This window comes from Bicyclus anynana, chromosome 11 (genome assembly GCF_947172395.1).
Source record: "Bicyclus anynana chromosome 11, ilBicAnyn1.1, whole genome shotgun sequence".
In the NCBI taxonomy this organism is placed as follows: domain Eukaryota; kingdom Metazoa; phylum Arthropoda; class Insecta; order Lepidoptera; family Nymphalidae; genus Bicyclus; species Bicyclus anynana.
In genome coordinates this window covers 8,383,695-8,411,263 of record NC_069093.1, presented here as the reverse complement: position 1 = coordinate 8,411,263, position 27,569 = coordinate 8,383,695, and the positions used below count along the sequence as shown (strand labels likewise).

The 27,569-nt window shown below is 35.3% G+C and overlaps 2 protein-coding genes across 5 annotated transcripts in view; one reads left to right on the top strand and one right to left on the bottom strand.

Annotated features, from left to right (window-relative positions):
* Positions 1 to 264: 264 nt before the first annotated feature.
* On the top strand, positions 265 to 13,797 carry LOC112048154 (sodium-dependent nutrient amino acid transporter 1-like). The gene is made up of 14 exons (XM_052884437.1): positions 265 to 297; positions 601 to 708; positions 1,244 to 1,499; positions 2,247 to 2,466; positions 3,932 to 3,975; positions 5,116 to 5,263; positions 5,841 to 5,919; positions 7,877 to 7,980; positions 8,896 to 9,088; positions 10,599 to 10,775; positions 11,360 to 11,459; positions 12,022 to 12,198; positions 12,852 to 12,946; positions 13,516 to 13,797. The coding sequence occupies exons 1-14, from the start codon at positions 265 to 267 to the stop codon at positions 13,699 to 13,701; spliced, it is 1,920 nt and encodes a 639-aa protein (XP_052740397.1). The 3' UTR covers positions 13,702 to 13,797.
* A 2,246-nt stretch (positions 13,798 to 16,043) lies between these two features.
* Positions 16,044 to 27,569, bottom strand: part of LOC112048155 (E3 ubiquitin-protein ligase RBBP6) — a 33,900-nt gene continuing 22,374 nt past the window's right edge. For all 4 annotated transcript variants that reach the window (XM_052884466.1, XM_052884467.1, XM_052884469.1 and 1 more), the window contains one exon: positions 16,044 to 19,044. In XM_052884466.1, the coding sequence (XP_052740426.1) occupies positions 16,245 to 19,044 (2,800 nt within the window). In that variant the 3' untranslated portion in view covers positions 16,044 to 16,244. The remainder of the gene's footprint in view (positions 19,045 to 27,569) is intronic.

Here is a 27,569-nt window from a genome sequence, read left to right as displayed (position 1 = left end):
AGCAGTGAAGGGAAATGTTGGTAAAACGGGAGAAGTTACTCCATTTTTACAGCGATACTACTGTAAGGGCTGGATTAAAGAGGTCTAAGGGCGGACGAAGTCGCGCCTTCCGCTAGTATTTAATAAATATCTTAATAGCCATAACAAAGACTTACTTTGGGGATAACTAGTATTGTGTGTATTGTGTAAGTTTAAAAAAATCAACTGAATGCCTCTTTAATGGCGTCAATACTTGCTTAAGGACAATCTCATTACACCTTTATAATGGATCCATTTAATCTACCGCCGCTACATGATGTATAGGTAATATCAAAGAAATTTATCTGATATTTTTTATCATCGGATTTATTTTAGGGTACAATAAATACTTACCACCAAAGAAACATCACAACTATTCCTGACAGAGAGAACATAGTCGTGCCTTTCATCAATGGTTTTTGTTATTAGAAATACTCAAAACAAAAATTAATTAAAATAATGGTCAATATAATTGTTTTATTAATTTTTTTCTCTTATTATATTTTTTTTTATTTTACATACAAAATTAATGATCAATTATTTAGTTTATACATATAAATAATGCTCTCAATTATTTTGTAGGCCGACGAGACTGACTACACTGTAAAAAATGGGGGAAAGGTGAACATTGCCTTTGACTCCAAACCAGAATTTATAACTAAGTCTCAAGAGAAAAGCAAATTAAATGAGGTGAGTTTACCTACCAGTGAATATTCTTAAACATGCGATATAAACCTAAATATTATATCCAATCTACAGCCATTTATTTTTTAAAACCATACATATTTTTTGAACATGACTTACATACCCTTTTCCCTTCAGTCTGTGGTAGAAGTGAGTAAAAAAGTCCAACGTTTAGAGATAGAATTAACTATTATCGGTGTAGAAACCTATCGGTGTAAGTGGCTACTTAACCGTGGAGCTATAAACTCTTCATATTGAATTAAATTAATTCCCTAGATTTTAACTACCAACTATATATACTTTTAATTCAAAACTTTTTCTTGAAAATTTTAAGCATTTAATTTTGATTATAATTTTAACATAATCAATATATTAATGACACAAATATAAAATCAGGCGTCTAAACAGGTGAATTTTTATTTACGTCAATATATATATTGGAGACCTCTTAACTTTTAATTTAATTTTTTTTTATTCATTTTTGATCTTTAAAAATACGCAAACCTTTTAATTAGGACGTGTGATTTAAAAATATTTACAGAAAAAACCAATTGAAAGGCAAAAATGGGGAAGCCAATACGAATTTCTCATGTCCTGCATCGCTACTTCAGTTGGATTGGGAAACGTATGGCGTTTTCCGTTCGTAGCATACGAAAACGGTGGCGGGGCCTTCCTGATCCCTTATATTATTGTGCTTATAGTCATAGGTAAACCTATGTACTATCTTGAAACAGTTCTTGGACAATTCAGTAATAGCAACTGCATCAATGTATGGGCACTCTCACCGGCTATGAAAGGTAAGAATGGATTCCAATATGATAGTTTTTAAGAGAATTTAAAAAGCTCTTGATGCGTCAATAGTAATTTTACGTATCTATAAAAACTTATAAAGCTGAAGATTGTGTTTGAACGCTAATCTTAGGAAGTATTCGGTAGAATTGAAAATCATTTTTGTGTTCCATTTATCGCTACGACCAATAGGAGCGGTGCATTAAAGAAAAATATGACGAAAACGGGAAGAAAATGTTTTTGAGAGCTTAGGTTGCGTGCGTTGCACACCTGGCTTCCAGGTGTGGCTGGTGGTGGTGGGAGGCTTCGGCCGTGGCTAGTTACCCTACCGGCGATTTAAATTTTCGGTACGATGTCGTGTAGGAAAATCCACACACCGCAGTTGATTTTCATCCTTCTCCTAACAAGTTAGCCTGCTTCCATCTTAGATTGCACCATCACTTATCGTCAGGTGAGATTTTAGTCAAGGGCTAACTTGTAAAGCAAAAAAAAATTGCAAAAAAGCAATACATACATCTATTTACATTCTCAGACAGATTCTCACAAAATTTCGAAAACTGTTTAACGTACAAAGACGAAATTTGGCAGGGAGACAGTATATAGTTAGAAGGTGTCCGCTAAAAACGGATTTTGCGATAGGGGCGGATTAAAGAGGTCTAAGGGTAGACGAAGTCGCGGTCGACCGCTAGTTATTACTATCAAAAATTGCGGAATATTTACCCGAATTATTTTCTAATTTACTTTTGTCGTTACAGGTACCGGATATGCGCAAACATTCGGCGCCATGTTGCTCGTGTCATATTACGTTTCAATCATTGCCTTGTGCTTATACTACCTGGCGATGAGTTTCCAGGATCCACTGCCCTGGGCGATCTGCGACCAAAGTTGGACAGATTGTGTGCCCTCAGGAGTATCAGTCAACATGAGTGCTATAGAAGGCAACACTCATAGGAGCAGTGCTGAACTTTATTTCTCGTAAGATAATTTAATTTTTAAATCCTTACTATAGTCAGCGTTATCAACTGAGTCGTAAGGTCAATATTGGGGCAGTTAACATCGTATTGGGCCAGTGTGTTGGCCTATGCTCTAAATCCCCTCTCTGGGACGCCTGGCCTTGTAGTTTGTACCCCCCCGGTCACGTCGTAGTGGTTCCGCAGGGAGCAAAACGGCATTTACTCAACAGGAAAAAGAGAGTAAGGACTTAGCCACTGCACATTCGCCGTGGCTATTTTCCGCGCGGTATCAATAGCAAGCGTCGAATTGTCAAGCTACTAAAATAAATGTAGATAAGTATAAGCCATACTCGATGTGCACTATTTACCAACAAACAAATTAAAAATAGTTACAAATTAATTATTAATAAATCACTAGTCATTCCACACCAAATATTTTATAATAATTAACTTGTTCTTGAATTAATGAAAATGAATTTTAATAAGCTTAGAACAATTAGATGTCCTTAGTTCATATATTTTGAATAATATTTTGTAATAAAACAATACAAATTTAAAATGAATTAAGTATAAAATGACATGCGTTTATTACCATCATTTCTAATTTGTTGGTAAACAGTACACACCGAGTTTGGCTTTAGTACAGAAGTGACGCAGAAATTCGCTACGGCAAATGTCCCGTAGCCATAGAGTAGCGATCACGTCGCGCGCACACAGGAGTCGCGCTGTCGTAGTGAAGTGTGACCAATTATTTATTCTTAATCTCATCAACATCATCAGCTTACTGTTGAGCACGAGTCTCCCCTCAGAATCAGAGGGGTTAGGCCTTAGTCCTGCACCACGCTGGCCCAATGGCAGCCGACTTCACACACGTAGAGAATAAATAAAATTCTCGGGTATGGAGGTTTCCTCACGATGTTTTTCCTTCACCAATTACATTTGATATTTAACTTCTTAAAATGCACACAACAAGTTGGAGGTGCATGCCCCGAGCATGATTCGAATGTACGCCCTCTGAATCGAAGGCAGTCATATTATTAATCTAATAATTAACAATCGAAGATCTGCAAATCTTCTAGAGCTCTCAATTAGTAGTATTAAAACTAGGTTTTCTTAAATGTTGTTGATCGATAAATTCTTCACATTTGTTTTCTTCATATTTTTGTTTGTTTGTCTTTTTTGTTTTTATTTATATTTTGTCTTAAGTACCCAATGTAAGCATGTTTGCTTCAAGTAGATACAAGTACATGAGGATGAATAGAAGATATTTTTGAAATGTTACGTTCAGTCACTGTGCCAGTTTTGCAAACCAATAAGAAAAAATAAAGTTAAGCTCGATATTTGGCTACTGTATTTTGGCTACTTATATAAGGTAGGAGCATGCACTGACAAAGTTTTAACCTTCCTAAAATGAGTTTTGTATTACTACTGCAGGTCATAGCACATTTGGATAACAGTTTGACTACAAATTTTCTTTTAAATTTCAGACAAACAGTCCTTCGCCGTTTACCCAACATTGACGATGGAATAGGTATGTTGTTTATTGTTTTGTTGTTAACAGTAATAATAATTGTCGTGTATAATACATACACTTACCTACATACGCTTGTCAAGAGTACAAATATCAAGTCTGTAGGTACCTACCATATTTTTCCGCTGAAGAAGTCGCGGGCGTCCGCTAGTATAATAATAATTATTTCGATAGTACGAGTAGGTACATGCCCCTACCTAATTTGTCATGAAAATAAGGACTTTCATTCGAGCTTTAAACCTCTATTATAACCCCCTCTATTTTTATTTTTACGAAGAATAGTACCTATAGTATAAGAAGAATATTTTCTTATCCAAGACTCCATATTCTTCTATCTCTGAAGAAAATCGGTTTATTATAAAACGTAACAAACAAACAAACTCAATTTCTCATGGATATTAGCAACTACGCAAAATATATCTACACGATATTGATTAGATGCTTTATTGATAGATGATACACGATAGGTATGCTTTATTGTGCTGCGATATGATAAAATATGTGAGATCACCAAATAGCAATTTGTCGGTTATAAATTATGCCGATCCTCACGGCACGTGTTATGAGATCGTTCAGTCATTCACAAAAAATAATGATATTCCATATCATTAGACAATTAATGGAATATACCTAGAAGTATATTCAAAACAAACATCTCTGACACAAACACAATGAAATCATTGATCGATTGATCCCTTTGAAATCCATTTCAACTCGTTACGTCAAGAACCTAACACTTCTGCAAAACAGAAGCAGTTGTTGTAGGTACACCAAGAAGAAGTTGATGGTACCAATCGATATTTTACAAAGGATGTGTTTTCTTCACCATTTACATATCATCGAAACAGAATAACATAATATTATCTGAATAAAATAGAAAAAAGTAAAAGCTTAATTTGCATGCGCCACCTTTGATACGCCATATAAAAAAATTATAACTTTTATAATTTTTTTAAGAAGAATATTTCTTTTATCTTTTAAATATGACCAATATTCCGATTCCCCTCCAACTAGTCTGGAACTACTGTATTAGAAGTGGATACGACATTAGACCAATGGATGGAACCACCACCCCTCGGTGATGATGATCGCTCTTATAGTTGAGATCTATTAGATACTAAACAGCAATTATAATTTCAGGTGTTCCACTATGGGATCTCACCCTCTGTTTGCTGGCTTCCTGGATTATTATATATCTAATCGTCGCCCGCGGCGTAAAAAGTTCTGGCAAAGCGGCCTACTTCCTCGCTCTGTTCCCTTACGTTGTGATGCTTATCCTTCTTATCAGGTATTTTGATAGTTTACAGTAATCAAAATAAAAATCAAAATTCATTTATTCATTTTTATTAGGCACAGAGCGGGGGCACACGAGCGGTGCGGCGTTGTTATGTCAGCAGCGCTATAACAGCTTTAGACAGTCTAGAAATCCTTGTGAATTTGTGACGCATAAACAACTGAGCGGTGCCGCTCAGACGTCGCAACGCATTCACCCCTCCCCGCCTCGTCTCGGTGGTTGCAAGTCCGGTGCGGCGCATCGTGTGCCGCCGCTCTTACTTTACAAGCACTTTTGAAACGTCAAGTTTGACTATTTGTAAAGACTACCACACGAACAAGTAGAACCAGGGTCTGTAGTTATATGCCACGCCAATTCTCTTTCTATACGCTTCTTTTTCTAAGCTTTTCTTCTTCATTAACCGCTTTAAAAAGTAAAAAAATATATAAGAATGAGAAACAAAACCTGCAGATAACGAATGACGTACATTTTTAAATTGAAAGAGAATCAACCACCACATAAACATGCCACATGGCTACAGGCCCAGAGTTTATAAAGTTGATAAAAGTAAAAATTGAATGAAATATTTCAGAGCCGTCACTCTACCTGGAGCTGCTACTGGTATTCTATTCTTCGTAACACCAGTTTGGAGTAAAATCCTCGAAGTTCGAGTAAGTGACTCATCATCATTATCAACTCATATTCGGCTCACTGAGCTCGAGTCTCTCAGAATGAGAGAGGTTAGGCCAAATAGTCTACCACACTGGCCCAATGCGGTTTGGCAGACTTCATACACGCAGAGAATTAAGAAAATTCTCTGGTATGCAGGTTTCCTCACGATGTTTTTACTTCACCGTTTGAGACACGTGATATTTAATTTCTTAAAATACACATAACTGAACCGTTGGTTGGCAGAGGTCATATCCACTGGGCTATCACGGTTCTTGTACGTAAGTGACTACCAAGATTTATTGTAATATTATAATATATAAAAAGTAGCCTATATTTTGCTCAATAGCCGCCGCGTATTTTCCAGTAAAAATCCTTTTAAAATAGGTTCATTTTAAAAAGGTTTAGTGGCAACAAAAGCTTGCAAACATAGGACTCAATCCCAGGACCTGGATTCAAAGCCACATAATATACTTAACAACTGGACCAACATAACGTACAAGTAGGTAGAGTACCTATGCTAAAAAGTGATGATTTTCATTGATATATAAAATATTAATTTAATCATTACCTAAATTATAAATCTATGATAACCTATGTGGCTTAATCTTATTTGTATTTTATGAAGGAATTTATATTTCTTTTATGATCTATGGACACGTTGTCATCTGTGTTTGATAGAAAAAGTTTTAGACTAAATGATAAGTTACAATTATCGCAAAGGTCCGGTGATGAAATAAAACCAAAAAGGTATAGTTTTCGACGGAAACCATAAAAGTACCTAATCTAAAAGTATTACCTAATAGAAAAATTTCATTATCAAAAATTTCGACACTCATATCAATTAATTACATGAATTTCATGAAACTAATAAAAGGAACTGGTGACAATGCTATATTTTATATAAACATGCAGTCTCATTTAGCTACTGATATGTAATATCAGTTAATCTACTATTTACCTAATTCTTAGATAATGATGAAAGCGAAAGCAATTGTCATTAATTACCTATATTTAATTAATCAATCTTATTAACATGTTATTTATATATCTACCTACGTAATAATACGTAATCTTATCGAAATGAACGGATGACTTGTAATTAATAAGTATAATATACCTACCCAACTAAAAGGGATTTTATATAAATTTTAAATAGTTTTTTTATGTTTATAAGCGTTGTTAAAATTAAAAAAATGTACCTAAATGAATAAATGAGAGAAAGCAACGGGCTAATAAAAACTAATTATCCTAGCCCAATAGTAGGAATGTAAAGCAAAATAATTAAAGTAGTCAATAAAAAAATTAAAAAAGTCTACTTTTTAGATACTTATCATATATTTTAGCAAACAAATCTACCCATATCTATCTACTTCTACTAATATTATGAAATATGCGATCGTTTGACTGTCTGTTACCTTTTTACGGCTAAGCCGCTGAACGAAAATGTCTATTTGTGATCTGGAAGATTGAGAAGGTTATAGAGCTATCTATATAAAGGCCACTTTTTAACTAGGAAAATTCATGTTTCCCGCAAACAAAGCTTCAGGCGTCCGCTAGTTGTAATGTGACTATCCACTCCTCTTGCAAGCTTTTACATTTTGTTTGTTATTAATATACTTTTCAACAACAAATGGACAAATGGGTATGTAAAATGTAAAAAAATAAAAAAAGTTCATGTAATAACTAATCTTTTTAACACAAAAATGGAACCGATTTTAAAGAAGTGTATCAGTTATTTTGGCTTCAACACATAATCCCTGAACCGCTTTTCATGAAAGTTAAATGGTAATCTGGAAGCACTCTTTCAATGCAAACAAAAAAGAATTTTCAAAATTGGTTAACAGAGAACGTAGTTATGAGGTAACGGTAACAAACATTAAAAAAAACCTACGCATCGAATTCAGAACCTCCTCCTTTTTTGAAGTCGGTTAAAAAAGATTTTTTTTTCTTTTTCAGGTATGGTACGCAGCCATAACACAGGTGTTTTTCTCTCTATCAGTTTGTTCCGGTACTTTGATTATGTTCTCTTCGTTTAATGGATTTAAACAGAATGTTTACAGGTAATTGTTATTTGTTTATATCACTGTTTACAGTACGATCGATCGATGTAATCGAGTGTAAATACCTAACTAGTTATTTTTCAAAAATATACAAATAACACAATACAGAATGGTCGTATAAAATATGTAATAGCTACATTTTAATTTGTAAAGTACATTCATTTTTTTTTTATTCTTTAAAAGTTAGCCCTTGACTACAATCTCACCTGATGGATGGTGATGATGTAATCTAAGATGAAAGCGGGCTAACTAGTCAGAAGGAGGATAAAAATCCAAGCTCCTTTCGGTTTCTACACGACATCGTACCGGAACGCTAAATCGCTTGGCGGTACGTCTTTGTCGGTAGGGTGGTAACTAGCCACGGCTGAAGCCTCCTACCAGCTAGACCTGGACCAATTAAGAAAACCTCAATCGGCCCAGCCGGGGATCGAACCCAGGACCTCCGTCATTAAATCCACCGCGCATACCACTGCGCTACGAGGCCGTCAAAATTCATTGATCTAGAATTATTGATAAAAATATTACACTTTCTTATTATGTTGGTAAAAACTGGAATTCACGATTAGATTGGCTTTAGACGTTACACGCATAAATACTATCTAATAAATGATTACCTACTATTGTTGATGCATAGATTATATAGACCTATATAGATAATTAAAAAAAAACCCGTTCATAAAAACAAATCCAATTTAACAACGTCACGAAATTTTCAGATTACCTTTGCTTAATACATAAGTACTTATATATACAAGAATTTCATCATCATCAGACTACTTCTTTTAGGAGAGGGGTTTTGGAGGTTTAACCCACCATGCTGCTTTAACACGGATTGACAGAGAGTAATGATAGAGTTTAGTAAAGATATAGATAATGGTAATGATACAGTTATATAATCGGCTTTTCTATTTGCAGGGACTCCATGATAGTAACAACTCTAGATACATTCACCAGTTTAATCTCTGGTATCACCATTTTCGGTATATTGGGCAATCTGGCCTACGAGTTGGGTTACGAAGATATTAATGAGGTCATCGGCAGCGGCGGCTCTAGCTTGGCATTTGTGTCATATCCGGACGCCATCGCTAAATCACCATTTGTCCCTCAGGTAAGTACCTGCCAAAACTATTCCGCCACAAACCAAGTATTAACTTAGGATCAGACTTGTTGCCTTAACGAGGACCTCCAGGTGATGGATACGGGAAAACTGTCACCCCTCGGAGATAAGTCCTCGCGTTGTTGACGCTCTTAGTAATCTCTCGCTGTCAACAGCACCAAGGAGAGCCTGTTGTATACAGGGCCGGCCCGTCAATATGGCGAACGGAACAGTATAGCATTATGCTGAGCTGTATAGGGTTATGCCACACATCGCAGGATATTGTCCTGGATGTCCTGGTGTACTGGAGATATTGTGATGTTTGGCATAATTTCGAAATAAACGCATTTTTCTTTCTTTCTTTCTTTTCTTTCAGTCGCTCTAGGCGCAAAATCTGAGAGAGCGCCTAATTGATAATCCTAGTCAACCGTAGACGGTACTGCGCCTGATTTTCAATTGGTCATCCCATAGTATGGTCAAGATATTCGCGTTCCATTATTACTTCATACTCATAATTTGGTATAGGATTATTAGGAGCAAACAGGAGAGGCGCCATAATTGGATCTCGCTCCATTTTAAAATTTACTTCGGGCCGGTACTGTTGTATGGAAGGCCCCTAACCCTGGCTTGATTGCGCTAGCTTAGGAAACATTCCCGTGGCCAAGTCATCAGGCGACGAGACGAGAGAAGACGAGAGACGACGAACACCTGGTTTCAGTCGGTTGAAGTCCGAGATAGCCTTCTTGCCTACCCATGGCGAGAAGGAAATCCTGAAGACTGAGCGCGTACTAGATCCATGAGAATTCCCCCACGTAAAAACGATAACCTTGTTGGTCCAGTGGTTTGTCTACGTGGCTTCCGATTACGAGGTCCTAAGTTCGAGGTTTCTAAAAAAATTTCACTAAAAATTCTCGGCCCAGAATGGAATTTGGTGGTGAACACACATGCCTCGGTGAGCACGTATGCCATCATTACCTATCATTATCATATTTTGATAATCGTAAAAGTAATAATACCTATCTACGTATGTATTTTGCGATGCCGTGAAAACTTGAGTGTAATCTTTTTAACACAGAAATGGAAACGTCTTCAAAGACGTATTTCAGTTATTTTAATTTTATTAATTACTAACTCTTTCAAACAGAACAGGAATTTTCAATAAATACAAATTTGGTTAATAAATGACGAAATTATGAGGTAACAAACAATAAAAAAAACACGCGTCGAATTGACAACCTCTTTTTTAAAATCAACCGACTTCAAAATCACATAAATGTTTGTACTAAACTAAAAAGCGAAAAATAACATTGTGTGTGCTACCTTCTGATCAGTTTGAAAGCGGTGCTAAGATAGTGACGTATTAATTAAAGCCTAAAAGAACGGTCTAAAAATGCTAAATCTTCATGATTAAAACGGCATAAGTTAATACATCACTGTCTTGGCACCGTCTTCAAAGTGATTTTTGGCTTTTTTGAAGGTTTTTTTAGTATTCTTAGATACCTAGACCTAGTTATATTTCCAGCTGTTCGCCGTGTTATTCTTCCTTATGATGGCCACTCTGGGCGTCGGGTCGGGCGTGGCGCTGCTGTCAGTGATCAACACGGCTCTGCTGGACGCCTTCCCGCGGGTCCCTACGCATTTCATGTCGGCCGGAGTATGCATCTCCATCTTTCTAATGGGACTCGTCTATGTCACTCCCGTAAGTATCTATACTAATATTAAAAAGATGAAGAGTTTGTTTGTTTGTTTGAACGCTCTAATTTCAGGAACTAAGATAAGATAAATCCGTTCAGCCGTTTTCGAGTTTTAGCGAGATTAACGAACAGCAATTAATTTTTATATACATATTATAATTTTCGTCTGTCTGTCCGTATTTTTGTTGACCGGGCATCACGCTGAAACTACTGAATGGATACAAATAAAACTTGGCACAATTGGAGACCATAATACAAAGAAGTAATTTATCGCGAAAATAAAATCAAAAGAGGGTGAATCAGGGTTGAAAGTTTACGTCGATTTTCACGCGGACGAAGTCGCGAGCGTCCGCTAGTTGATAAATGTCGACGAGTGACGGCCTTGTTGGTCCAGTAGTCAGCCTATATGGTTTCAGAGCTCCTGGTTTCGAATCAAGTCACGTCGGGCTATATGAGTTTTTCAGTTTATAAAAATTTTAACCCGTAGGAAGTTAGTGGTGTTACACCCCGTATCTCGGAGAGCACGTTAAGCCGTCGCGTCGTTCACTTAGAATGAAGGCGTGTGACATTATTTTTTTTTCTGTTCTAGGGAGGACAATACGTCTTGGAAATAGTGGATCATTATGGTGGAACTTTCATGCGGCTGTTCTCGGCTATCGCTGAAACTATTGCGATATTCTGGATTTATGGTAAGTTGTGTAATCTTCATTTATATTTTGTTTTACGTGTTAAGGTGTTAAGTTAATGCTACTTATGTCTCATACGAATATTGCAGGCTTTCAAATTGTTTAAATCGTTGCTAGTAAATATGGTTGGTTGTCTTTCACCGGTTTAAAACTCTGAGAGTTTTTTTTTTATTACAGCTTTATTTTCCACTTAACAATTTTACAATACATAATATATTAGTCATAAATTATTGCATTTCTGTTATTTTGTTATGTGCCCCCAATGGGTAAAAGCCTTCGCCATACTTTTCCATCTTTCCCTATCTTTGGCCACAATTATGCATTAAGTTTTTTCCTGCTGTTCTTATTATATCCTTAACCCATCTCTTCTTCTTTACATTACATACATACATTTCTTATGCCCATTGGGCCCTGCCGTTTAGTTGTTTGGTAAATCCATCACCCTTCTATCTACCCTTCATCACCCCTGAGACAGCACTAGATACTTATTGTAAGCTTCTGTAAAAGTAAAGATATGCAAAATAATTCTTACTTCCTATCTTATTTAAAATTTTACTTTTTACAGGACTCGAAAATTTATGTCTCGACATTCAGTACATGCTTGGATTTAGGTCATCATTTTTCTGGAGAATTTGCTGGGCAATCATCACTCCCGTTCTCATGATAGTCGTGTTCTTCTACGCAATGATAACAACGGAAAAAATCAAGTTTGGCGGTGAATACTACCCCGACGGAGCGTACAGTGAGTATTTACTTATTACGAGCACATAAGCATATCCTCAAACTTAGATACACAATTAAATATCAATAGAAATCACCAACAAACTACTCAGGAATTATTGAACAACTCTATTTTGAGACATGCTACTTATTATAAGGCCTATTTAAATCTTTATTTAAAAGTAATGTTGCTATATGTCATATACCTACTCGTACGTTTTATCATCATCATATCAGCCGATGGACGTCCAGTGCAGGACATAGGCCTTTTGTAAGGACTTCCAAACATCACGATCCTGAGCCGCCTGCATCCAGTGAATCCCTGCGACTCGCTTGATGTCGTCAGTCCACATGGACCAACACTGCGCTTTCTAGTGCGGGTTCGTCATTCCAACACTTTGGGACTTATATGCCCCACCCATTGCCATTTCAGGTTCGCGACTCGTTAAGCTATGTCGGTGACTTTGATTCTTCTGCGAATATCCTCATTTCTGATTCGATCACGCAGAGATATTCCGAGCTTAGCTCGTTCCATCGCCCGCTGTGTGACTCTGAGCCTTCTTATGAGGCCCTTAATTAGCGACCAAGTCTCGGAACCATAGTTCATCACTGGCAACACGCACTGACGCGCATAAGTACCCACGAGTATCTACATTTACAAGATTAATATTACAGTTGCTGGACAAGTTCTTCAATATGTTGGAATGGCGCTGGTTCCCTTGTTCATGGCAATCGCTTTGTGGAAGTACAGAACTAGTGATGTCTTAGAGGTAAGGTTTTTACAAATCAGTAACGCTCTTCTGTAATGATAATCGTATTTTAATTCGAATTCATCTCTATCGACTATCTTTCTCCATCTAACACGCTACTAGGATAGACTCTTGACGGCATTCGTGGCGCAGTGGTCTGCGTGGTGGATTTACAAAACGGAGGTCCTGGGTTCGATTCCCGGCTGGGCCGATTGAGATTTTCTTAATTGGTCCAGGTCTGGCTGGTTCGGGATACTTCGACCGTGGCTAGTTACCACCCTACCGGCAGACGTATCGCCAAACGATTTAGCGTTCCGGTACGATGTCATGTAGAAACCGAAAGTTGTGTGGATTTTCATCCTCCTCCTAACAAGTTAGCCCGCTTCCATCTTAGATTACATCATTACTTATCACCAGGTGAGATTGTAGTCAAGGGCTAATTTGTAAAGAATAAAAAAAAGATACTCGTATTTTTAATTCGAATTAATCTGTATCGACTATCTTTCTCTTTGTTTTTGTTTCGACTTTGTTTTATACTATGTAATAATTTGTTAATTATACTTTATAAAAAAAATATCTTTTTTGTACAGACTATCAAAACAGCGTTCCGCAAGAGGCCATCGTATGGCCCGACCGATCCCGTGCGACACGAGGAATGGAAAGCATTCAGACGACAAGCGAAAGAAGAACGCGTGTTCCAACGAAAGAACTGGTTCCATCATATATACGTTATATTATTTAGAGGATATAGAGCAACGGGGACCTCGGCCAAATAGAATACTTTGGTACCTTACTTATACCTATTTCCTTGGGAATTTCGCGCATTTCGCGGCTCATTACTCACTTATTCGGTAGTCCGATTAATGTATCTCAGAAACGTGTTGTGTTAATTATATAGTGTGGCGTATGTTTAAAATTCATAGTAAAGTGTTGTACCTATCTACCATTTTTACCATTATCTTTGATGGCGAAGTTCTTTCAAAGTTCTTTCGAAGTTTCACAGCTGGACAAAAATATTTGTGGTGACCAACACAAGTGTTTTTCAGTGTCTGTGTAGATTAGGTTTATATCATCAGATATCTTAGTAAGTAAACATATAAATAGATAATTAGAGACTAGTTATAGTCCAAATATTTAAATATATTCATTTAAATATGTTGAAAAAAAGAACGAGGCTCGCGGAGGAAGATTTCTAAATTAAACGTTAAAATAGCGTTCAAATTTACGTCCGTTAAAAAACTCTCGTGCGAATGAAGGATTATTTGAATACTTTAGCACATTACCTGTGTAGTAAAATATTAGCATAATTAGGTATGTATTAAGGTTATAACATATGTATATAGAATACATTAAAATAAGTTTTAATTAAAATAGTTAAGTTCGTGTTAAGTTATTACATAAGAAAAAAAATACAATAAATAATGAATGATTTTTTTTTCAATAAACTTTAATTTTTAAAATAACTCTTGTTATTTATTTTACTGTGGATTTATATTTTGAACGCAGACAAGAAGACATTTCTGACGAATATTTTTTATGAAAGATCATGCGGCTTAAATTGTAGCGCGTTTGCAGTGGCGTGCACTTCATACATGCTTTAAAGTACTGCATACCCTAAGAGTTGTTTTCTTAATGCTGATTAAATGAAGATTTTCTCAGTTTGGTTAACTTTCTCACTAGTGCATACCCTCAACAACAACATAGAAGATGCATTAGCCTTTTCAATAATTTGATAACCATATTGTAGGAGCTCATTAAGGCTCCTGTATGTGCAGCGAAATTGACGTTGTGGACGGAGCCCATCTTTTACCCCTACCGCTATATAGGTATTTACGTAACCACTCTCAAATACTATAAATATGGTTGGTCACTTTTTCATAGTGCATGCAGTGGCGTTGACAGAATATTATCGATTGTTTTGCGTTAAATAAATAATCTTATAGCTACGAGTGTAATAATAGTTCAACATAATAGAGTAAAAGGCTGTGGACATTCTACTGTATTCAGTTTTATAAGTGACGTGAAAAATAATTTAATAATTTTATTAATTAAAAGTAAAAAAAATTTAATAAAAAAATACAACCGACTACAAAACCTAAAAACGTACCCACTAAACTAAAAAGTGAAAAATAACATCATAATATGTTTTACCTGCTGATCAGTATGAAGGCGGTGCTAAGCCGGTGATGTATTAATTCAAGCCATGTGAGAATATCTTATAGCTTTAGATTTTGCAGACAGTGTTGTTTCATGTGGTCCTGTCAGAAATGGCTTAAATCTGACATGATGGCAATGGGACCAAATGGGGACTATACCGTTTTAAACAAAAAAAGAATTTTTGAAATCGGTCCAGGCGTCTTTGAGTAATTGGTGTACATACATAAAAAAAAAAAAAATACCGACCGAATTGAGAACCTCCTCCTTTTTGAAGTCGGTTAATTATATTTCTTTAATAAAATTACGTAACTATAATTTACTGATTATACATTGGAATTGAGCTTTGTGCAATATTAATCCAATGACAATTAAAATATTAGCAACGCCCTTCATAAATTACACTTTGATGAGGGTTTTCTTGTTTATTTTCTTGGATGGTCACTTTAAGTCCAATATGGCGGACTTCCTAAACCTATCCATATTGTAGGAGTGCATAAAACTTAGTCTGTCATGTAGACTAAGTTTTATGCACTCCTACGATATGGATAACAAATGAAAGGGTTTCTAAGTTAATTAAAGTGACGTCGCTTTAAATCCAAAATAGCGAACATTAATTTTACTTTGAATTTCTACTTCAGAATCTGTTTTCGACATTTATGCAATGCCTAGATATTTTAAACGAAATCAGTGCGGGAAAGTTTAAAGGGATGGGCCTGAAACTGAGGATCAACGTTTTTACTAATTTTAACTTTACCTATCACAACTACAAAATTATTTGATATTAATAAAAGGAATAATATAAGAATAGGATTTTAATATATCTTGGACGCTTTAGGGTCACAAGTACGTTTTTCCATTCTGCAAAATATACGATTTTACAAAAATAATATACTGAACGCCGTTCGTTCACACATATTATATAATAATTGATAAATATGGGAGTTGTCAAAAATAAATAAGGTTTTAGGTCTATAATTTATTAATAAGTAAATAAGTGACTATAATAAAAATTAAATCGAAGAACATTTTATTACGTTTACCTAAAAACTTAGGCTGTTTATATTCCATTTAGTAGCTTGAATCTAATATGTAAAAACTACACAGTGACCTTTAAAACATAACTTATCCATAAAGATTAATAAAATTGTACATTCTGAACAAACTACTTATGTTTAGACTTCTTTTTCTTTTTGCTTGACTTTTTCTTATGCTTACGTTTCTTTTTCTTCTTCTTGTGATCATCGGAACTGGATCCGGAATCACTGTCACTGTCACTAGCAGCGCGTTTCTTCTTTTTCTTGTTCCGTTTCTTCTTCTTCTTGCGTTTACGGGCATCCGATGAAGATGATGAAGACGAATACTCAGAATCAGTCGAGGATTCGCTCTCGGAGTCTGGCTTCTTTTTAACATTTGTCAGATCTAATTTAATTGTTTCATTGTCATACTTAGCTTTCTTTGGTTCACTTGGTCCAATTGGTGAAGGATCTTGAGACCGTTCACGTTTTTTATTGATATCTTCCTTAGTTTCGTTATCGGATTCGACTGTTTCGTCATAATCAGGTTCGAAGTGCGCTTCGTCTAGAGTAGACTTCTTTCTCTCGCGTTCTTGTATATCTTTTGTATTAGATGTTGCATTTTTATCTGGGTTACGAGAACTCAATCCCATTCTTTCTTCAGTTGTCAACTTTTTGTCATCCTTAGATCTTCCAAAATCTCGTTTTTTATAGTCACCGAGATTACCTTGGTAACCTTGTTCAGATTTTACGTTCTCAGAAGTTGCTCTTTTTTCCGATTTTGATAGTTCAAGTCTGCCTTCCGGTTTCCGGCCACGCTCTCTTTCCACTGTCACTCGACGATATTGCATCTGTTCACGCTTCGGAGTTTTAGATCTCGATTTTACACGTTCCACGGTACTGTGTACAACACGGGGTTCACGTGTCCGTCGAACATCATCTACTTTACCTCCCAATCTTTCCTTAACAGATAGTCGTGGAGGAGGGGTTTTAGAATACCGCTTCTTTCGATCATTTGCTTCATTAGACCTTTGTTCTTGATCTGTAACAGGAACAGTTATCTGGATATTGTTTAATGGGTTCTTTGATTGAGCCTCATCGCCGTACAACTTCAGCCGATCACTACTTATCTTCTTTATTTCAATTGGTCGTAAAGAACTAATAGCTTTTGCAAAAATTGCATTTTCAGCACGTTTTAAAACTTCAGATGTAACTTTTCCTCCATCTTCTTCTTCTTCAGGAGATGTGATTTCACCAGGTTCTTTGGATTTTTCAATATTATCGTCATCAACTTCCCATTTTGATAAAACGGGTACCGGTGCTAGCATTTCTTTATTATTACTATTATTGGCCACTTCTATGTCTGCTTCTAACTCGTCTACTGGAGCTTGAAGTTCTATACCGTCAAACGGTTCCTCTTTAACATTATCAACAGTTTTAGTGTCACTTTTGTTATTATCTACATCTTTTTCTTCGGTTTTGATGTAATTTTGTATAATTTCTTTGTCAACCGCCTCAGCAGCCTCATCACCGTACAAATCATCCTTGACTTCACCGGAAATTTCTGGTGCTATAGCTTCATCGTTTTCTTTAATAAGTTTGTCGGTTTCAGGCGGCTCTGTTTTGACAATTACCTGTTGTTTAGAATCCTCATTATTTCCGTCTTGCATTTCTTGCGCAGACCCTGATTTTTCTTGATTATCATCTTCCTTTTTGGAGACATCTTTTTCTTTCTTCTCTTTTTTTTCTCGTTTCTTTTTCTTTTCTAATTCTTTTTCTTTTTCTCTCTTTTTCTTTTTTCTGTCTTTAATTTTCTTTTCCTTTTCTTTATGCTCTTTAGTTCTATCTGCAGAAGATTTATCTCGTACTCTGTCTTCCTTTTTCTCTCTTCTACTGTCATGGTCACGAGACTTACCTCTTGATTCACTGCGTCTACGTTCGCGAGGCTCTCGGCCACGTTTTGGAGAAACACGCGCTTTCTTTTCTGGTGACGACTTATCATGTCCACGTTCCCTTTCATAGTCCCGAGTTTTATCATATTCACGCACACGTTCGTCACGTGGTTCGCGATTTTTGTCGTACCCTGATCGTTTGTCTGCCTCACGAGATCTTTCTGGTCGTTCCGGTGGTTCCCGATTTTCATTAAAACGTTCTCTTTCCCTGCCATCTCTGTCTCTATGTCTATCATGTTCAGGGTTACGTCTGGGGCCAGATCTATTCCGCGCATTAGGACGATAACCAGAACGCATGTCTCTGTTTATGTTATTTTCATCCCTAAACCCATCCCTATAGTTTTGATCGTGAAACGGAACCGCAGAAGCAGGGTCTCTGGCATCAACACTAGGTGGTCTAAATGGAGGACCGTCGCGGAAGTTATGTGGTAAGTTCTCACGAAAGTTACCTTCTCTATACGGATTGTTTCTGAAATTATTATCACGAAACAGAGGCTGTGGTCCACTTCGAAAATTGTCGCGATATGGAACTTGTAATCCAGGATCCCTATACGGTTGTCCATCTCGATAAGGAGGAACAGGTCCTTGATCTCGAAAATGACCAGGTGGAGGTCTATAATTATCTCTAAATCGTTGAGGATCTCCTACATGAACAGGTATTTCATTTTGCACTGGCGGCAACCCTGGGGCATCTCTGTAACCCTGCGGAGGTCCTTCAACAAATGGAGCTCGGTAGTGTTCTCTATAATTAGCCGGAGGTAATCTATCCCGGTCTAATGTTCCCGGTGGGCCGAATGGAGGTTTTTCAAATGGAGATGGTTCAAATCCAGGAACCGGTGGATCCACACCAGGGGGAATGTCATCAAAGGGGGGATTGTCATAACGTCCTCTGTAGTTTGGTGGTGGTTCATTTTGTATAATAGTACCCATATGAGGAGGTATAGGTTTTCCAACAACAGGAGGATAGCCGGGTGGACCATTGTTTCTAGAAGCATACCTGCAAAACATAAAATTACAAAATGATTATGTAATGTAAAGATTGAGAAGCTTTGATAGTCTTACCTTCGTGTTTTTTAAAAGATGAAAGTTTTGTCAGCCCATGCTTCTTACGGATGTAATGTGAGTAGAAAATGCGACATTAGTGTTTAAACCGTGGTTCACAGGTTTTAAGGGTCCAGATTCTCAACAGTCTAAGTATATAAGTATAAAGTCTAAGTACAAAGCTAATAATAGCCATTGGACGTCCGTTGCTGAACAAACGCCCCTTTTTTAATATCCTTTTACTTAACCTTCAAGAAACACTTTAACTTTAAAACTTATCGGGTCTCTAGCGAATAGTTGCAAATAGGGACATGACATTCCGTAGATAAAACGCCAAAGCCGCCACTGTCCACTGTCCATACTTCATAATTAACTACCATAGGTACTTACATAGGTAGGAGCATGAGCCAACAAACTTAGTTTTTATAAAATTACGAATGTCTGGTCATTGGCCAGTACGGAAAATGTCAGTGTGTCAGAATTTAAATTGATTTTTAGTCATACGATCACTGACCATGAACTTATGATGTTTATTAATTTTGCGTCAACAATTTTTTTGTTTATAATTGTAATTGTTTGGTTTATAATTATTTTTACCTGGCACCTCAACAAAACTGTGAAGCTAAAGGCGTGACGTCGCACTGGAAAATGACTGAAAATTTCCATCCTGCGTTCATTCATTGTCACTATAGGCATAATAATTAATTATGTGAATTTGTTGACGTGCCAGAAAAATAAAATATACCTACATAAAATTTGATTCATAAATAATTACTTTAATTTACAAAATACTTTTCTCCCAGTTGCTCGGAATTGGCTCCATTATTCATCAACTTCTAACAAAATTAAAAATCAAAATTTGCTGGACGGTTTCATATTTATAAAATCGAAGCTTTTCATTTTAAGACCTAATTACTTAGGTTCACGGCAAATTAGATATTTTAATCGTCCTCAAAAGTAACTATGGATGGTCTTTTATGGTTTCGTCGCAAGGGGAGAGAAAAATACTTCTACGTAGGTATGTGCCGAAATTGCAATTGTTAATAGGTACTTCGAAGTGACTTTTCCCAACATTATTCTGGCGTAAATTGATGCCCAGCTTCGACAATAATGTAGTCCTCTAAGTTCCTTACTTGCTTTATGTATATCCAAATACTTCATTCCGTAGTTATACTTAATCCTTAATGTATTATTGATAATTTGAGTATTGCCTTACGGAAGGAACCTGGGAAAAGATTCACTTGCAACACATTAACTGAAACCAAATGTTAAAAACTTCCGTAAATTGTTACGTTTTCGTTTAAAGGTTTCTAGTGCAATAGTTGAGCACTACGTTTTCTAGTTAATAAACGTAACTGTCAAATATTAACGAAGGACAAATGTATCAAATACCATTAACACTATTGCTGACGAATTGGTTTGGCAATTGTCACTAGAAGGTACCGTTAAGAAGACCATTCAGAAACCGAGGTCTTTGATGTAATAATATCACAGGTTTAAAGTTACTGAAAAATTTCATTTAAATAAAAATAAATGGTTGCTGCCATATATTTAGGCGTAGCAATTTTTTATTTTAAAAAATCTGTGTTGACAGTATCGTGGATACAGCCGTGGTTCACATGAATAGGTACTTGAATAGTCAGCCATCGCCTGAAATGGCGTCAGGAATCGTTCGTTGTCAATGAGAAAGTATTACACTATTACACTAGTCGAGGAAAACTATCTGCCAAAAATCGTTTGAATGGAAGGAAATATACAAGCGATTGCTCATTCGACGCGGAGCAAGTGATAGAGTTATATTCAAAAAGTTGAGGCCCTATTTTTAGAATTTTTACTTTTTACCCGACTGTTTTCTAATTGCTTTCTACACTTCTGGACTGAGCTTGTTTTTTTTCTTTTCAGTTTTTTTATACTTTATGCAGTCGGGTTTATTTATTTGTTTAATTAATTTATTTATTAGGTTATAAAAATTTTGTCTTGCAGAAAATAAAAAATAATCATCTTTCCCAAAATTTCGCGTCGATTGAGCTATCACTTGTAATTTTTCCTCCCATTCCAATGAATGTTCGCAGGTTTCACACTACCCGACCAGACTATATTGACAATGCTGACATTTAAATAAAGTCGAAAATTATAAACATTTAGGTAATACTAGGAAAATTACCAGCTATTAAAATATAAATTGAAAAGATATCTAATGCTCAAGAAGCTAGAACTGATGTGGTAATTAACTTTCGTCTCTATTTAAACTCTATTAATGTCAATATTGTAATTTATACAAACTAAGACTACGAAATTTAACCAAAAACTTACACTGCTGTGTAGACGCAGCTGAGTCATTTATTGATAGGTTCTCGCCCTTGTATACATTAGATCCAGGCTTGTGGCAGGTTTATCTCGAGGCTTTTACGTTACCTACTTTATTACGTCCACCGTATGACTTTGTAGAGTATAATTGTATCTTTAGAAGTAATTTCTGCCGAAGCGCCAAAATTCTCTAAATAGGGTACAGACAGATTTAGGTACTCCACACTAACATAAATTTAATATGGATTGTGTTATTAAAAATTAAAGTATTACCTCATTAAACAAGTAGAAGAATTTTTATCCTTGATACATTGTTTTCCTGTTAAGATTTATTTGATAAAGTAAACAATACATGCTTTCCCTGACAATTTTACTCACATATAAAATGCCTAAATCTATCCAAAAACTATTTCAATAAATAACTTAACAGAATTATAAGCAGACCAAATACTCACTGTGAGATTTATTATATTAATGTGGAATGTAAAAGTATTTAACTAAGAACACCATACTTCTTACATTTTCATACATAGAGTAATTTTAACTTCGAGTCATTGAAGTTAGTAGCTTGATTAGCACGTCATATTGCCAAGCTATTAATGATAACAACTTCATCAAAATAAATTAGATTTGTGTGTAAAGACAGGCAGAAGTAGAATAAAATTAAACTCTGTTACTTATAGTTCAGAAACTCTGACATTAATATCTATGATAGTGCAAGCTTATTTATTTAAGTACTTATTTATTTACTGCCCCTGCGGATAAAGAATGGAAATAGAATTGGCGACACGAAATCGATTCACTCCTAACTCGAACATTATTATTTGTGTCTATACTCACACTCATGAGCTTGACCAATGAATTAATTAATGCAGAGCCGCCATTTTCAATCCCATTGTTTATCCGCACATTTATTTAATACAATGTGTTCACAGCAAAGACGAGTTACTCCGTATCTGAATTCACATTGTCTCAATTATTACCTACACACTGTAACCATAGTCATTTCTTCTTTTAGCCTTATCATAAAACCTTAATAACATAATGAAATTCCCGGGGTTTACCGGATATATACCATTCTAAAAACCTAGGATTCTTGTTACAGTGAATTAAATTTAATAATTAAGATAGGTTGTTTAATTATTATCTACTTAATTTACGAGAAGTGGCGGCTAAAGTCCTGCTGTACTTAATGATACCAATATCTTTATAATTTTTATTTTGCAATGTATTTGTGTAAGTTAAATACAATTTTAACTAAAACTGCCAAAAGAGCTAATAGCTACACAATTTAAAAGAAGCTATTCACATTATTCCGGGTCCGGTAAAAATACCGAGCCTGGCACTATTGCCGGACCCGTACAGGTCTAAATTTAAATTGGTAATGCAAAGGTACTAAAATCATCGTGGTAGAGCCATATACCTACGGTGTACATATGTTTAATGGAGGTTTTCCCTGCATAACCACGTAGGAATATATATAGTTTTATACTATAAATCGGTTACGTCCCTACAACATCACCGTAATAAATAAATTAATAGTATGAAATAAAAAAAACCCGACTGCATAAAGTATAAAAAAACTGAAAAGAAAAATAACAAGCTCAGTCCAGAAGTGTAGAAAGCAATTAGATATATAACAAAACAAATAAGCCCGAAAATTATATAATCAGGTACAAGTTAGGCTGGCCTATTTAGGTCTTTATTATCATTATCAACCTATTGAAGTAGACAACAAAGTGTACCTACATGATATCCACCGGAAACATCGGATGACATTTGTAATTTGTATCATATTAAATGGATGACATTTTGTCAATTGATTGTTTTTTATTCTGACGGGTTGATAATAAATACCGTCAGTCAGTCAGGGTCAGTTTTCAAAAGCATAACAGATTAACAACTTTCGGAATGGGAACCCTCGTGACGCGAGTTCTACTCGCACTCGTCCGGTTTTTAAGCCATTGCATAGCTTCTATCGCGGGCCTTGAGCGCGGGGACCGAATCCAGAAATTCCGTAACGAAAAAACCTCACGTTCCCCACTCCGACGGGCACGAAGGTGTGGCTTTAAGGCCGTGCATCGTCTAACGTCGTTTCAGTTCGGCAGTCTTCGACACGGCGTTGTGTGCGTGCGATTAGACGTATTGTACGACTCTACGAAACTTAGTAGTTTAGGCACTATGGTGGAACATACATAGATACATACATACATACATGGACTGCCAAAATCATTACCCTTCCTTTTGGCTTCGCCCTAGTCCGGTGATAGAATATAGCCTATGATACTCATAAGTAACGTGAATTTCTATTGGTCGAATTTTCAAAATCGGTTCAGTGGATCCAGAGAAATCCCTACAACCTCCCAAACATTTTTTGATCTTGTTGTTGTTGTTGGCTGGAAAAGATCGATGAACGATAAGACCACCTTTTGTACATTAAGTCCTAAACGGAATGCGATGCTGACTTGGACCATAGCTCTATCTTGGTCATTTTTGTACCTTAATTTTATATCTGTTTTCGTTTCGTCGTTTTCAAATTCGTTTTTTACGTAGTAGGGTTATAGTTTTTAGACTTTAAACAAAACAAAAGTAATATGAATTAATAATATATAGAACCCTAGTAGTTACACACGATTATTTCACTGTAACAAAACTCCTAGGTCCTAGGGAACACGTCTGACATTTGCTGCTGATAAATTGCAATGACAAAATAAATCCCCTTGACCAAACAATTGAACCATTGAACACGTAGTATGTACAATAAAAGCTTGTAATATTTAAACAAATTATACGCTTTCTTATATACCTACTTAAGTAACGGCTATTGTAATCTTAACAATACATTTACACCTACGTTTAATAAGTGGGAATCTACACAATTAAAACAAATGTTATTGTTGTAAAATGCATTTAATAACAAGTATAAAATGTATATAAAATTCAACAATATAAAACAATAAAGCTAAACAGTTTGTTACGAGTGTAAAGGAGACAGCCAAAAATCTGGAATCATACAGGTAGCGAAGGCGTATAGGTATATATATTAGACTTTATTAGAATTAAACTAATTATCACTATTAAACAACAAAATTGTTGCTTAGAAAACAATTTTCAGAATTTTTGGAACCACCATTAATAAAATGTATTTTTTTTATTTTGCTCCCCGGTCTACAAATTAACTATAAACAATACAGTAAATGTGTTCAAATTAAATTCATATCCGGTGTAAGCTGTCAATGTCATGTAATATTGTTAAATGTCATTATGACACAAGTTAAAATAAACATTAAACCGTAGACAGAAATGAAACAAAACAATTCCATTGCTTTAAAAACACCTTGCTTTAACACCACCTGCTTTTGCACCAACGAGCGTGACTACACTAAAATCACAGACAGTTAATCAGGACGTGAGTTACGAATATGTTGCCATGATAAAAATTGTTAATGTCAGCTAATTAAAAAAAAATTGCATTTTATTTATTTAAAAAAATGGGGGATCTAAAAGAAAGTCATTTTTAGTTATAATGGTTATAATGTTCTATAAGATAAAAATAATTTCTAGGTGCTTGCTTGACACTCGGAATAAAGGCCCAGCCTTCATACAAACCTGAGACATTTTGATTTGCCACGAAAATAATTTTAATCTACACTAATATTATATAGAGGATAGATTTGTTTTTGTATTGAATGTTACTAGACTGTTTTGTGGTTCAAGCCTTTTTATCGAAATTCTGAACGTCCAAAGATTAGTAAAACTCATCCTAAATTACAGCTTTCTAGCAGTAATATCTGTGCTGTACCGTGGACAGACAGACAAAAAACGGACATGGTGAAACTACGAGTGTAAGGGTTCATTGTAGACTACGGAACCCTCAAAACGGGAAAAATATCTCAGGTATTTTGTTTTTAAACGCCTTAAATGATAATTTTCTTCTGTTTTTATTATTCATAGTTAAAGCGGCAACAAAAATACATCATCTGTGAAAAGGACATGTTCCAAAATGGGCCTTTATTATTTATAATTTATAAGCAGGTCGATAATATATTTACGGATAGAAGATACAAATTGCTTTTGAGAAAATAATTTTCAGAATTTTGGGAACCCGCATTAATTAGATAAATATTTTTTTTTGTTTCGCTCCCTTATCTACAAATTAAACATAGACAATACAGTAAAAACGTTCAAAACAGCCAATAAAAACACCTGGAATTTAATTCATATCCGGTGTAAGCTGTCAATGTCAAGTAATAATGTCAGATGTCAATAAGTTACAAGTTAAAAAGAAACATTAAATCTTAGACAGAGAAGCATTTAACAAAAAAATCCTTAAATTGCTTTAAAAACGCCATTAACGAACGTTACTATAGTCCATTTAGTCATTCCGTAGAATTCTGACAATTCAATTTCCGTTTCCGGTGTTTCTATATGAAAAACAGTTCCCATAAAAAAAGATGACAAGTTGAACTAAAACGAAATTTATTCTTTCGATACTAATAATGAAATTTACACAGGCCTTCAATTAAATTATAAATAAATATAACATTATCTTAATTTTAACTTTTTAATATATTTTAAATTTTTTTTTAATTTTTAATATATTTTAATTTTAATTAATATATAATATTAAAATATATTAAGAGATTATAATATATACCTAGCCTATAGTATAGGCTATATATTTTATTTAATCCCCGTATTTCTACGGGAACTGGTGAAACCGCATGGCGTCGGCTATCATTTATATTTTTAACAAAAAAAACCATACGCGTCGAACTGAGAACATTTCCCATTTTTTGAAGTCGGTTGAAAACAAATAATCACACCCGATATTAGGTTAATAAGTTTTTTATCTGTGACTGACTGTGGCTGTATCTCATTAACCGTGATAGTTAGTGTTAGTCGGTAGCAGTTGCTAATAAAATGTTTTTTTTTTCATTAGCTGACAATATTAATTAAGAATTAGTAATATTAATCAGCTACACTATCCCCGAATGCTATAGAGCCTATTGCATTCGGGGATAGTGTAGCTTCCCAACAGTGAAACATTTTTTCAAATCGGTTTAGTAGTTTCGGAGCCTATTCAATGCAAACAAAAATCAAATCTTTCCTCTTTATTTTATTAGTACAGAAGTATAGATAAATGAATAAATAAAGAAGGTCAATTAGCTATGATTTGCGGCATTAAAAGCTATCTATAAAACATAAAAGGTTATTCGTGGCCATGGCCACTTTATGGTCAAGTCACAGTTTGTATGAAAGTGGGCGACCTCATTTGGCGGTCTCCTTTATAAATAACTAGCGGACGCTCGCGACGTCGTACGCGTGAAATACTGCTTTTCATAAATCAAACTGATTTAATTAAATTAATTAATTAACTTCAATTTTCGTCTGTCTGTCTGGTTGTCCGGGCTAAACTTTGGAACGTTTGGACTAATTCTTAAAGTACTTTCACTGGAAGATAGAGGAGGTTAATGAGCTATTATAAGGTTATTATGCTACTTTTTATACCGGAAAAACAAAGGTTCCTGCGGTATTGGTGAAAAACTGAATTTTACGCTTACGAAGTAGCAGGCGTCCGCTAGTTATTAGTACTTATACTGCAGTTTACATAACACCTATGATCTAAGCCTATTATCACAAATTTAAAGAAACATTGAGTTTAATAACAGTTTTTGGGAGTGGTATTTTCAATGACATTTCTTTTTCAAGTTTGGATATAGCGGTAAGATTTTTGTACAAGAGTTATAACTTTGGTTTGTGTTGCATCATGGTTAGGCTTAATTTAAATACATATGTATTTTATAGAATAATAAAAAAAAAATACCAAATATTTATCATGAATCGTTCGTTTCGAGGACCAACAAATCTCCTGGCAACATGTAGAATCGTAATCTGCATGCATTTCTGAGTTTCATGTGGTCTTCGAATTTTGTACCACACAGCGTCTGGTCTAACATCAGTTTGTACACAAAGACACTCTTGGTCTGTCATCTTTATATTACAACCAAAACGACGTCCCGGAATAGATTGACTATATTTATATAATTACAAAAAAACATCAGTTTACATACAGAGTACTACAGTTATGAAACACGGCTAAAATTCACGTGATACAACGTTGGAACCCATGCGGGGCCCTTAGTCATGATGGTTGTGCCCTGGTTCTTACAA

Bases quoted from the DNA above. Each gene is read 5' to 3' on its own strand.
- LOC112048154 (XM_052884437.1), top strand. From the start codon at position 265: ATGGATCCATTTAATCTACCGCCGCTACATGAT. The intron at 709-1,243 runs GTGAGTTTACCT...AAATATTTACAG, and splicing joins AGAAAAGCAAATTAAATGAG to AAAAAACCAATTGAAAGGCA. The intron at 12,199-12,851 runs GTGAGTATTTAC...TTAATATTACAG, and splicing joins CTACCCCGACGGAGCGTACA to TTGCTGGACAAGTTCTTCAA.